Source organism: Helicoverpa armigera, chromosome 30 (assembly GCF_030705265.1).
Source record: "Helicoverpa armigera isolate CAAS_96S chromosome 30, ASM3070526v1, whole genome shotgun sequence".
Classification (NCBI taxonomy): Eukaryota; Metazoa; Arthropoda; class Insecta; order Lepidoptera; family Noctuidae; genus Helicoverpa; species Helicoverpa armigera.
In genome coordinates, this window is record NC_087149.1 from 4,829,423 (window position 1) to 4,842,717 (window position 13,295).

Below are 13,295 nucleotides of genomic sequence, written 5' to 3' on the forward strand. Positions count from 1 at the left end.
TTCTGAAGAGATTTTGCAGCCCAAAGTACTGAAACTCCTCTGTAGTATAGTTTTTTTTTAATACTCAATACTCAATTCTTTATATTTGCGTTCCATGTGTTCTACAGGTGTTGTTTTTACAAAGTTTAAACAATAGGGACCCGGTAGGGCACAGCATAAAGAGGTAGGAGAGGTTTGCAGTACATAGGTATCATCTTATTACCTACTTTAGTATTATCAATTCTATACTTATTACTAAAACTGAAGAATTATAACATGTTATATTCTTATCTTACTGTGTGTGTGTGTGTGTTTTTTGTGTATGTGTGTGTGGGTGTGTGTGAACTTGTGAAATTAATTACACATATCAAAATATTTATCAATATAATATAGATAGAGGTAAATTAATAAAAATAGTAATAAAATAGTTTTCTCATTGTAAGAGTTTAAGTATATGTTCTTTTTCTTATGCCCAGCGCTTACCGTTGGAAGCGCGTCGGAGCGCATTTGAAGACAACAATTTAATATAAACCTGACATACGGTTTCGGCGGCTGACAGTCAGTTTGGTTTGAACGCACCCTACTCTATGCTTAATATCACTGACATTTCAAAAGTTCTTCAAGGCCATACGACGCTCTCAATCCAGGGTAAGTAGTGGTACACCCGGGTGTAGATCCCGGAGCCCGCGGTGACGCCACACTGACGCCCGTATGACGTCACACCGATGATGTCGTACGCGCAGCTTAACACGTCGTTTGCTATTTGGAGAGGACCCCCGCTGTCACCCTGGGAAAGAGAAAAGGTAAATTAGACGAGCAAGAATATTCGCAATCAATCTTCTTATCGAGAGCGCTGCAGGTTTAATCACCTAACAAGCATTAGTATCAGAGTTTTCTCAAATCCGCCTGACGGCCTCTAACGTGGAATTGTAACAACGACTGCTACTAAGCATTCGGGGGAGCCGGACGTAAGTGCCCTCCCAGGCACGGATGTGCAAGTTTGATAACTTCCAGACTCCGGGATGCTTTGTGAGAGTGACTAAAAATTACCCAATCTAGGAATTTAAACCCAGGCCCTGTGCACGGCAGCCGCACTAGCGACCACTGCAACGAATGGGGCGGTCAACGTTAGACTGATGTCAGACTTAGCGTCTATTAAAAGCGGGTCTAAACTGACCTTTTTAGAAACTAAAAAGGTAAACTCGTAAGAGCGTCGCGCGTTTAAACCTAATTTCAATAAGGATCGGTGTCTAAGCATTTTTAAGAGAGTATGAATAAAGACACCACCTTTAAAGGTTCTCAGAAACCGGCGATGACTCGCTTTTAATTATCACTTTGAGCGAAAACTCGCTGAAAAATGTGATCCGTATGTTCAAACGACCGCAGAAAATAATATCATAGAGAAAAGTAGAGGAAAATGATTTCTCGCGTAAATCCCTTCGTCCATGCAGTATTTAGCCGTAAACCAGTGTACTGATGATAGACCCTCACCACATTCTAAAGGTAGCTATGAGGACTGCAATAATCTCCTCAGGGCGTCTCCCGTGAACGCGCGATGCAATTCGGATTCTGAAGACCAGTATTAATGAAAAAAGTATTTCGTAAACGCAGATTTGACTCCCGAAATAATGAAGCTTTTAAGCAATATATGTAGGGTAGGTGAATCGATCATAAAATTAAGTTATGCTGCTAAGCAGAGGTCGATTGTTGCCGCCATGAAGAGTTCTTCCGTATTTCGGAAGGCGTTAAGAGCTCTGCCTCATTGAGACGCCATGGCGACGTTGCCAGCGGGGCAGGCCTGGCTACTTCTGGCATCCAAAGGTCGCCAAGTCGAGTGGCCGTGGCAACTCAACAGTCAATTGTTTACGTCGTGAAGAAATCGCACGCTGACTGGCGACCACACTGGTGACTGAGTGAGCGAGGTGCACATAGCCGAACCCAACGTATTTGGGAAAAGGCTGTCAGCGTCATGCTAATATTCGCTCCCTGTCATGTTCATTCAATTTTTTAAAATATTTAAAAAGAAAGTTGTGCCTACCTCGCATGTATCTTTCGGCTTCTCATAATCTCCATAGCACATCTGTGTGGTGTGGTTGTAACCGTGAACCAAATGCCTGTGCTTGGGATACAGTTGGGAGCAGGTTTCTTCATCGTATCTCTCTAGTTTCACCTAGAAAAGAATGATATAAAATGAATATGCATACTTGTAAAGGAATCAGGTAAGAACCACTGTCTTAAGGTTTCTTGGATTTCTTTTATAATAAAAACAATATTTGAGAAGCTTTCTTTTGCTAATATTAAAACTGATACCTACTAATCTATATGTATTACATAAATATTGTAGTATAAAGAGGATTTTTTGTTTGTTTGTTTCTGTACTCTGAAGGCCCCAAATATACCGAACCGATTTGAGACATTCTTCCACAGATGAAAAGCTACACTCTTCCCGAGTAACATAGGCTATATTTTATCCCGGTACGGATGGTAGTTCCCACGGGACGCTGGTGGTACCGCTGACAGAAGGTCAAATAAAGCTGCTTACGGCCTGTAGATTGTCAGCCAACCCCTGGCGGTGACCGAGTGCCCCCCACCCGGAGGCCTCTGCTGCAGCAGCAGGGTTCGGCTCCGAGTGGAGACACGCGGGCAGCACGGAGTCGTCGAACTGAATACTGAAAGAATATCCTAGGGATTATAGTGTACATTATATTTTAAAATATACTAAATCTATATTTACATAAAAAAGTATATAGTAGCGATTATAGTTATTTACATAGATATTTACAAAACAAAAAAAAAATACATTATATCTAAAACGCGTCAAAAAATTCATCACATCGCTGTCAACTGGGAGCGTAGGTACCCAAGAGGCTGGCAGCATTATAGCTGGGATTATTATTTTGTTATTTGCGTTATATGCTTTTTTTTATGAAAGATTTCATTGTATGTAAAATATGACGTTTTGAAGGCACGTTAAATTGATGAGTCCTGACAATCATTTGTATACCTCTGGCTGTCGTCACTTGCCGTTAAAATCCTGATGGCCTTACTACAAAAAGTAAAGCAGACGTTTCTATTCCTTCTTTCCTCTTAATTTTTTTTTAGTAACATCATGAAAGTCAGATTACCTGTCTGACCTTCTCAACCCAGTTACCTAAGCAAACCAATAAACTTTGGCAATACTGGTTGTCTAGTTCCTGACAACCTGGGAACGCCTGCCAAAGATGTTCAAATGACAGCTGGGAATAACGTGCCTTCCGAAACCCAGAAGAACTCTTATCTATGTTGTATAATTACTTTCACAAAGCAGCCCGTAGTCTGGAAGTTGGTGATTGATTCACCCGTGCATCGGAGAGCACGTAAATGTCGGTCCTGCGCCAGATCTCTTTCCGGTCGTGTCGGATTGCCGTCCCATCGGGTTATGAGAGTGAAGGAATAGTAAGTTGACCTATGTCCGCGCAAATGCTCGTGCACTAAATTATGTCCTGCGCAGCTGGTTAATCTCCTTAAATGGGGACAGCCGCCGTGGACGAAATCGGCCGTGGACGCCACTATTTAAATACTTACTCAGTATCAGTTTCCAGTAGTGCAATATCGTGGTACTTATAAGGAGGAACATACTCTGGGTGAGGAACTATACTCCTCACGCGGTGCCGTCGCCAGAAAGCCGGAGGGTCTGAACGCCTTAACATGCCCACTGCTATGTACTTCACGGGACCTCTGAAGATGGTGAAAGGTTAGAGTTTAGGGAGACAATATGGAGGAGACTTTTGGGTGTCTTACACTTTTTGAAAAATAATTTTGAATTGACAATTCCCGCTGTGGGTGCAGCGCTCGGTAGTGTCAGACTCATACTGACTAAAACCCATCATGTTCCTTCTGAAGCCCTTTATGTACCAGTGCCGCGGTTACTCTTTCGAAATTTCACGAAATGGTGGCCGAATCATTGTTGTGATAAAACTCACGCACACAAAAACCTGGTCCGCTCGGTAAAAAATTTCATGGCAAATGAATTCCGAAAAACCGTTGGTGCTACCCCCGCAACCTGCTTGCCACTCCCGCGCGCCATTTGAATTTTATTCGAAATTTAAATTTCAAAAGACTATGGGACACCCAGTATAAGGATATTGACTTTTTGGGCGTGAAATTTCGAAAGTTACCGCGGCGCTGGTACATGGCGGGCTTCAGAAGGAACATGATGGGTTTTAGTCAGTATGAGTCTGACACTCCCGAGCGCTGCACCAACAGCGGGAGGGATTATTTTATTATATTTACCTTGGGAGGGGTCATTAAAATGATTAGGTACTTACGCAGCAGGACTGGATATGCAGTGTGCGGCAGTGAGGATGTATCGCTCACTGATGACGGAGCCTCCACACAGCCACTGCGCCGTCTCCATGACCTCACCATACCCCAGCAGAGCCTGGAACATAGAACAACAACCATTAAGTATGGTACGAACGGTGATGATGATGATGATGTCCTCCGAGCCGATAATTGGCTACGGCGGCTGTACACATATAAGGAGATCAGCCAGCTGCGCAGGACACATTATAGTGCACAAGCATTTGCTTGGACACAGGTGCACTCACTATTCCTTCACTCTCATAGCCCGATGGAACGAAGAAGAATGGTACGAACTACAGAATTCAATTCAAACAGAATAAAAATATGTCGGCGCGTCAGGATCCGACATCGTTAAATAAAACAAAGGGGTTCTCACACAATCACTTGGTTTATTCCAATTAACACAATATTAGTCACTACAATTATTTATCACGAATTTGTGGGAGGTGTGCACTCGGCAACGGTCGGCGAACGAATGACCCGAGTCGTGCGCGCGCGCCGCTTTATATAAGGTCCACCGTTGACAGATCGACGGTTGACACATCGACGGTGGCGCCGTCAAATACATAATTGATACAATTTTTATGTGATTATAAATAAGTTATCTTGGACACCAATGGCTGATTAAAGGTGAAGGAAAGCATCTCGAAGAAATCTGGACTTTAAAGTCTGAAATCGCCAACCCCATCTCTTGCACGTGGTGATTAACGCTCAATCCTTCTCTGTGTGAGAGGAGGCTCAGAAGTGGGACGATTAAAAGGCAAATGATATTCTTTACATCAAAACTTACCATATGAGGAAACTGGCTGCGTTGAGCATCAAAACCAAAACTTATTGGAGGTAAAGGTTGATAGAAGTAACGGTTCTGTGAAAATGAGCAAATTTTAATCCTTCATTTATTTGTGAACTAGCTTTTGCCCGCGACTTCGTTCGCGTAGAATAGTGACTTTCGGCAGATTTTAGGTTTGACCAATAGATGGCGCTATACGTCCGGAATGAAATTTCTTTTTCTATTTTTTTTTGTAATAAAAACTATTCTATGTCCTTTCTCAAGTTCCAAACTATGTCTGTACCAAATTTCAAACAAATCAGTTCTGTAGTTTAGGCGTGAAGAAAGGACAGACAGACAGACAGACAGAGTTACTTTCGTATTTATAATATTATAATATATAATATAATAATATATAATATATATAATATATAATATTAGTTAGGATAGCCCCCCAAAATCCTGCCTTACGTCCGAGCTGAACACCGAGCCACGTGGGGGGCGGACACACGTACAATGGAAACTTACGTGGCTAACAAGGTCAGGTAACCCAGTAATATGGAGAGAATTAATAATGTAGAACGCATAGGGCCGCTGCCCGAGGGTGATCGTCGGGGCACGTCTGGAGCTGACGCTGGACGTGACAGCATACGGACCGTCAGCGGCTCTTCGCTGAACAGGCGGGCGAGAGTCGGGGGAACCGAAAATACTACAGCCGACCATCGGGGCGGGGAGGGGGCTGGTGAAGCTTTGCAGAGTAGAGCTGAGCTCACACACTCTGCCGGCTCATCGGCAACGACCACAAATACCGTAAATAACAATGACAGACGAAGAAAGTGGTCAACAGAGGAATTGCACGAGTTGATGTTTTGCTACTTTAGGGCACGTTCAGGAGGTTCAGGGTATATAGAGAGGCTTAAGTCACTGTTTGTTGAGAGAAATCCCAACAACCCAAAAATACACAGATTCACAGGAAACACACTCTCAAATCAGGCTCGTAGCGTAATTAAACAGAGACTTATTTCCCAGGAGTTGATTGATAGGATACAGAAACAAGCAGAAGGAACACTAACAACAGAAACCCCAGAAGACATACATAACGACCAAGACACGCCACACACATCAATACACTCAACAACAGAAAACATACCACACAACCCGCACACACAACACACACTAGAACAAGTAGAAACAATAGACCAGCTGACCGGTAGTGTAGAAGTAAATGAGGATCAGGATACACTTATCTTACATTTCTTACAAGTTTTAGCAGAAACGAAAGAAACACCACTAGCAGAACGCTTCATTCTTCCCAAAGCACAAATAAATAGAAAATTTATAGGAAACTTAAATACTTTAAATAAATACTTGCCTAATATATTAATTACCCACAGTAGTCTTCGCGAAATTAACAATGTAATTTATGCAGCTGCCAAAACTCTAATAATTAACAATAATCAAACTCCTTTTAAACCGAAAGATACAATAAAACAAAAATCAGAACCACCTTGGAAAAGAAGAATAAAGACTAAAATAGAAAAGTTTAGAAAAGAATTAGGACAACTATTAGAAATTAAACGCGAAATCAATACACGTAGAATGCAGAAAATAAAAGACAAACTATACACTAAATACAATATTCAAAACGAAAACGACCACGACAACACAACAGAAATCATCAAACAAAAAGTAAAAGCACTTGCAGGTAGAATAAAAAGGTACGACGATATGAATACAAAACAAGAACAAAATAAATTATTTAAAGAAAATGAACATAGGTTATATAGAAGTTTAGGAGCTAAAAGCAACGCTGATGTAAATATACCTAGTAAAGAAAGTGTTCAACAATTTTGGGAATCAATATTATCACAACCAGTACAATATAATAGGGAGGCTAATTGGATTACGGAAATAGAAATTTCATCAAATGAGGTTACCACAATAAATGAAGAAGAGATTACAGAAGACCAAGTTAAAATTGCAGTTAAGAAGTTACTTAATTGGAAAACACCGGGAATAGATAAAATACAAAATTATTACTTAAAATATTTCACTAGCGCGCATAAATATTTAGCACAGTTATTCACGAATTTAATTACAGGGGGGGAAGCGTTAGAGGAATGGTTTACAACGGGTCAGGTAATATTGATACCCAAAAATGAAAATACTGAAGATCCCAAAAATTGGAGGCCTATCGCTTGTCTATCAAGTATATACAAAGTGTTAACCTCCATCTTAGCCAATACACTTTACCACCACTGCCATGAGAACAACATAATGGCAGTAGAACAAAGGGGTTGTCGGCGCGGTGCCAGGGGATGCAAAGACCACCTTATGGTTAACAAGGCCATTTTAGAAGACGCAAGTCGCTCACACAAGAACCTGAGCATGGCGTGGATTGACTACCAAAAGGCTTTCGATAGCGTATCTCACGAATGGCTCCTTAAGATCCTGGACATTTATAAATGTCCTGCTGTAGTCAAGAAATTTCTTAGACTATCAATGCCTTCGTGGAGAGTAGTGATGACAGCGCGAGGCTCCCAAAACTCCATAACCACGGATCCGATTTACATCAGACGCGGAATATTTCAGGGCGACTCCCTCTCTCCTTTGCTATTTTGTTTGGCAATTAATCCTCTTTCATACATACTTAACAAATACGAATTAAAAGGGTACAAACTTAGAGATAGTTACTGGATCAATCATTTACTTTACATGGACGATTTAAAGATTTACACAAACAGTAGAAATAATCTGAAAGTTTTATTAGACAGTGTAGAGATATTTACAAATGACATAGGGATGAGATTTGGGCTTGATAAATGCAATATATTACATATAGACTCAGGACAGAGAAGCAGCACAATAGGAGAGGGCCATATTTTATTAAGTGGGGATACTTTCAAACAACTTGCCATAGGTGATAGCTATAAATATTTAGGAGTTCATGAATCAGGAAAAATAGAACATAGTGTTATTAGGGATCAAATAACCAAAGAGTATTATAGAAGAGTTAAAAAATTACTAGACACGCAACTCACATCGCGTTATCTTATTAAAGGTATCAATACTTACGCTATTCCAGTGTTACTATATTCTTTCGGAATAATAAACTACAAAAACAGCGATCTTAGAGCAATAGACATAAAAACTAGAAAATTATTAGCAATAAATAAGGCACACCAACAGAAAGCAGACGTACAGAGGCTTTACTTACCAATAGCACAAGGAGGGAGAGGACTTTTAAATGTAGAATATATGTACAAAACACAAATACTTAAATATAAACAATACCTCAATACAAATAGGGACCATCTCATTAAAACAATAACGAAACACGATAAAAATAGGGTTAAATATTCAATAATAAAAGAAGCAGAGGAAATAGAAACACAGCTACACTTAACACAAGGAAGCCAACACACAGACAAAGAAATCAAAGACGCAATAATTAAACAACAAAATACAGTATGGCGAAGTAAACAATTACACGGACAGTTTCCCAAAAAAGTACTAGATCAAGCTAATATAGACAGAGAACTTTCGTTTAAATGGATTAAAAAACAACAACTTCCACCAACTATAGAGTCATCCATTTTTGCAATACAGGATCAAGCCGTTATGACCAAACAACATCAGCGCGATATATTGAAAGAACCAGTAGACGGAAAATGCCGCCTCTGCGTCACTAAAGACGAAACTACGGAGCATATTATATCTGGATGCGAAAAATTAGCGGGGACCTACTATGTCCGACGACATAATAATCTTGCCCAATACGTCTACTGGTGTCTTGCTAAAAAACATAAAATAGAAGTTGCAAACCTTTGGTGGAAGGAAACACTAGTGCAACCACAAGTAAAAGAAAACGAAACCGCCAAAATCATGTGGGAAATGCCCGTTCAAACCGATGTCACTGTTACACACAATAGACCAGACCTTATATACACAGATAAAACTAGTAACAAAACATATTTAATAGATATTACCGTACCGTCAGATTACAACATAGGAGCCAAAGAAATAGAAAAACTAAGCAAATACCATCTTCTGAAAACTGAAATCAGTCGGCTGTGGAATACACAAACGGCTGTCATTCCGATAGTAGTAGGCGTGACGGGCATCGTTGCAAAAAGCATTAAAAAGTACATAGACCAATTAGACGCTTCAATTAACATTCACATACTCCAAAAACAAGCAGCCATACATTCATCAATCATACTCAGCAAAGTATTAGGAGATACAGTATTCGTACGAACAATAGAAGAACAACACTCACACACTGACACACAGACACCAGACACTCGGAACACGCATCCATCACCAAGCACGCAAGCGGGACCAGCCATCCAGGAACAGAACACACAGCAATCATCTAACACTGAACATTCGTCATCATCACAACCTAGAAGAGGGAGAAGAAGGATAAGAACAACGCAAACAAACACATCAACTACATAATACATATACACTATATAATAAATAATACATAAAAAATACTTAATAACAGACTAGGGGGGACATAGATATCTTTTTTTCCGCGGGCTGCGGAACGGGATACCTATTAAACCGACATAAAGTCGAGAAGGTCAAACCTACCACATTTAGTTAGGATATCAGAATTACCTAAGCGTAATCATGTATAGTATGTAACTTTGTACCCAGACAAATAACTTAATAAGTATCAGACGTACTGAAAACTTCTATTGGAATTAAGATTCTCTTTTTAGGGTTTCGTACCCAAAGGGTAAAACGGGACCCTGTTGTTTTCGCTCCTCTGTCCGTCCGTCCGTCTGTCACCAGGCTGTATCTTATGAACCTAATAGTTAGAGAGCTGAAATTTTCACAGATCGGCCGGTTTTTTTAGTATGTACACCATTATACATAAAAAAATATATATAAAAAAAGTTTAGGTGACTCAAAGGTCTTGTTGCTAAAACTGATCTTCTATTACAACAGCCAATCTTTGGATCGACAAAAGGAAATAATAAATATGAGAAGATAAACTTACCAGATATAACAAACCACTACTTTCAGTGGTAGAAATATAATCTTCAATAGCCTCGGTGGTGCCATCATCTTTTGGAGACGGGTCCTCCTGGTAGCAGTTCCTCTCAGGATCCACCTTCTCTTCAGGCAGATATCTTGGAACAAAACGGCACGGATAGCTTAATTTTGCCAAGTATTTTAAGCAATCTGAAATAAGAAGGAACCTTTTAGAGTATTGAGGCTGTCACTGAACATCTTGGCAGTCGTTACGGGTAGTCAGAACCCAGTAAGTCTGACTAGCCTTACTATGGCATATTGGATTGCCCGTGTAATTGGGTTGAGGAGATCAAATAGGCAGCAACACCACAGACATGCTGATACTCAGCTGCGGTTAGACTGAAAACCGATCCCAAAATATTTGGGAAAAGGCTAGGCAAATGGTGGACTAAATTTTAGAAGATCTAGTGGGGGACTTTTTGATGCCAACTCAAATCCTCAGCCTTCTAAAGATACCCAAATCGACGAGAAGATCTGTCTACCCCTTTTTCAACTATGTCGGGGTCGGCTTCCAGTCTAACCAGATGCAGCTGAGTACCAGTGTGCCACATGGAGCGACTGCAGATGACCGATAAGAAGATAAACTTACACTTTCTCGCCTTGATGCTTGATTCGTTAAATCTTGAGTCTATTTCATAGTCTGGAACTCTGAAAAAACAAAGTATTCAATGTACGGTAGACTGCACATCAGTGGTAACAGAAAGCACGTAGTTATGCGCACACATATAGTCTGACGCCAGTCTAACCAAGGGGTATCGGGTTGCTTGGGTAACTAGGTTGAGGAGGTCAGATAAGCAGTCGCTGTAAAACACTGGTACTCAGCTGAATCTGGTTAGACTGGAAGCCGATCCCAACGTAGCTGAGAAAAGGCCCGGGAGATGATGATAGTTAAAAGAATACCAAACCTACTGATTACTGTGCGTCTGCTCACATTCTATACAGCATACTATAGGGTTTACTCCTTCAAAACTGCATATCTGAAATAATAATTAAAAAAATGTAGGTATGTACCTATCATTCACAAAGTTTTCATGACTAGCTGTATCCCGCGGTAACACCCGCGTCCCGTGGAAACTTATATTCGTATCCGGATAAAATATAGCCTATGTTACTCGGGAATAGTGTTTTCCAATAGTGAAAAAAAAATTAAAGCAAGCAAAAGATGGAACTCAGAATAAAGAATATGAAGTTTTATAATCATCATCTTCATCATCATCATCATCAGCCTATCGCAGTCCACTGCTGCACATAGGCCTCTCTAAGTGCACGCCACTCAGATCGATTTTCGGCTTCTCGCATCCAGCTCCTGCCAGTTTTATAATAAGTACTTGCATATAAACTTGTGAATATACATATATTACTGTATATCATTTAGTTTTTATCATTAAAGTGAAGTCATCAATTAAGTTTTACCTGAGTGTGTAACTTGCATGTTCGTACTTTTAGAGCTCTCACACTAGAGAATTTTTGTCGCGCGTAGCAAAAGCGAACGTATCGTATGGTAAACCTAGGGGTATCGGGTTGCCCGGGTAACTGGGTTGAGGAGGTCAGATAGGCAGTTGCTCCTTGTAAAACACTGGTACTCAGCTGTATCCGGTTAGACTGGAAGCCGACACCAACATAGTTGGGAAAAGGCTCGGGAGATGATAGCTCTGTTAGTACATAAACGTGTTTACTCACGGGAGGATGGATTTTTCTCCTTATAGCATCTTTGGCTGACTTGCAGGTTAATATTGGGGTACACTTTCCAGCCATCCCGTTCCAGAAACATTGGTGTCCTAGAGAAAATTATCAAATTAGTCTGATGTAAAAACAAGCGATAATACAAAAACCGACGAATTGAGACCCTCCTCCTTCCCAGCGGAGCCCAACAGGGCCAAGCAAGGCCCGCTGGGGCTGAGGGATTGTTCGAATGAGTTACCGCTACCCTGGTACATAAAAGGCCTACGACAGTACCTACACGACGGTTTTTAGTCAGTAAGAGTCTGACACTCCCTCACCGCTGCAAACCCACAGCGGGAGGGATCATTCGATGATTTTTGCCATCGTTAAAAAGACACTCCTCCTTTTTTAGAAGTCGGTAAATTATAGTTAACATACCTTCCGGTACATTAAGTAGAACCTGATCATTCTGTGCACTAAACATACACAAACAAACAAAAATAACTATTTTAAATAACATGATTTAATATTCAGTATTTACACTAAATAACGACTGAACTGTTTAGCAAGTATGTATATACTAATAGTATTTACTATAGTTAAAAATAACATGTTCTGTGAGTTCATAAAAACCAGTTTTCTGTTATATTTGAATAGCCTTTGACCGACACGGAGTAAATAGATTACAGAGAGCGCAAAGTTTCTGCCGGTCGCTTCCAACAGGTATCTGTGGAGATCTAAGGGGGAGGCCTATGTTCAGGATTGGACGTCCTATGCCTGAGATGATGATGATGATGAAAGTTTTATAAGCTAGCTTCCGCTCGCGGCTTCGCCCGCGTAGAGTTCGGTTATATCGCCAGTCATCATCCTCCGAGCCTTTTTCCAACTATGTTGGAGTCGGCTTCCGAAGGAAGTATTGAACAATATTGGGACCCCAATGATTTTGTCACCTTCACTAAAATTACTAGCTTCGGACATTTTATTAAAAGCAATTTATAAGTTACTAGCCCGCCTACACTACGCGAGCGAAGCCGCGGGCGGCTTCGGTTATATCGCGTTTCCAAGAGCATTCTTCAAAAGCCCGGGATAAAAACTATCCTATGTTCTTTCTCAAGGTCAACTCTATCTCTGTACCAAATTGTATTAAAATCAGTTCAGTGGTTTAGACGTGAAAGCGTAACAGACAGACAGACAGTTACTTTCGCATTTATAATATTAGTAGTGATGCTAATACTCAATATATCCTCCGAGCCTTTTTCCCAAACTATGTTGGGGTCGGCTTCCAGTCTAACCGGATGTAGCTGAGTACTAGTGCTTTACAAGGAGCGACTGCCCTGCCTGACCTCCTCAACCCAGTTACCCGGGCAACCCAATACCCCTTGGTTAGACTGGTGTCAGACTTACTGGCTTCTGACTACCCGTAACGACTGCCAAGGATGTTCTATGACAGCCGGGACCTACAGTTTAACGTGCCATCCGAAACACAGTCATTGGT

At 40.8% G+C, this 13,295-nt stretch overlaps 1 protein-coding gene across 1 annotated transcript; it reads right to left on the reverse strand.

Moving 5' to 3' along the window:
• Positions 1-473: 473 nt before the first annotated feature.
• Positions 474-12,365, reverse strand: LOC110383479 (serine protease snake). The gene is made up of 11 exons (XM_064043061.1): positions 12,239-12,365; positions 11,819-11,916; positions 11,048-11,115; positions 10,728-10,786; positions 10,104-10,288; positions 5,114-5,188; positions 4,287-4,399; positions 3,544-3,696; positions 2,522-2,648; positions 2,018-2,149; positions 474-766 (listed from the first exon to the last, which is right to left on the reverse strand). The coding sequence occupies exons 1-11, from the start codon at positions 12,318-12,320 to the stop codon at positions 599-601; spliced, it is 1,260 nt and encodes a 419-aa protein (XP_063899131.1). The 5' UTR covers positions 12,321-12,365; the 3' UTR covers positions 474-598.
• Between the last annotated feature and the right edge of the window lie 930 nt (positions 12,366-13,295).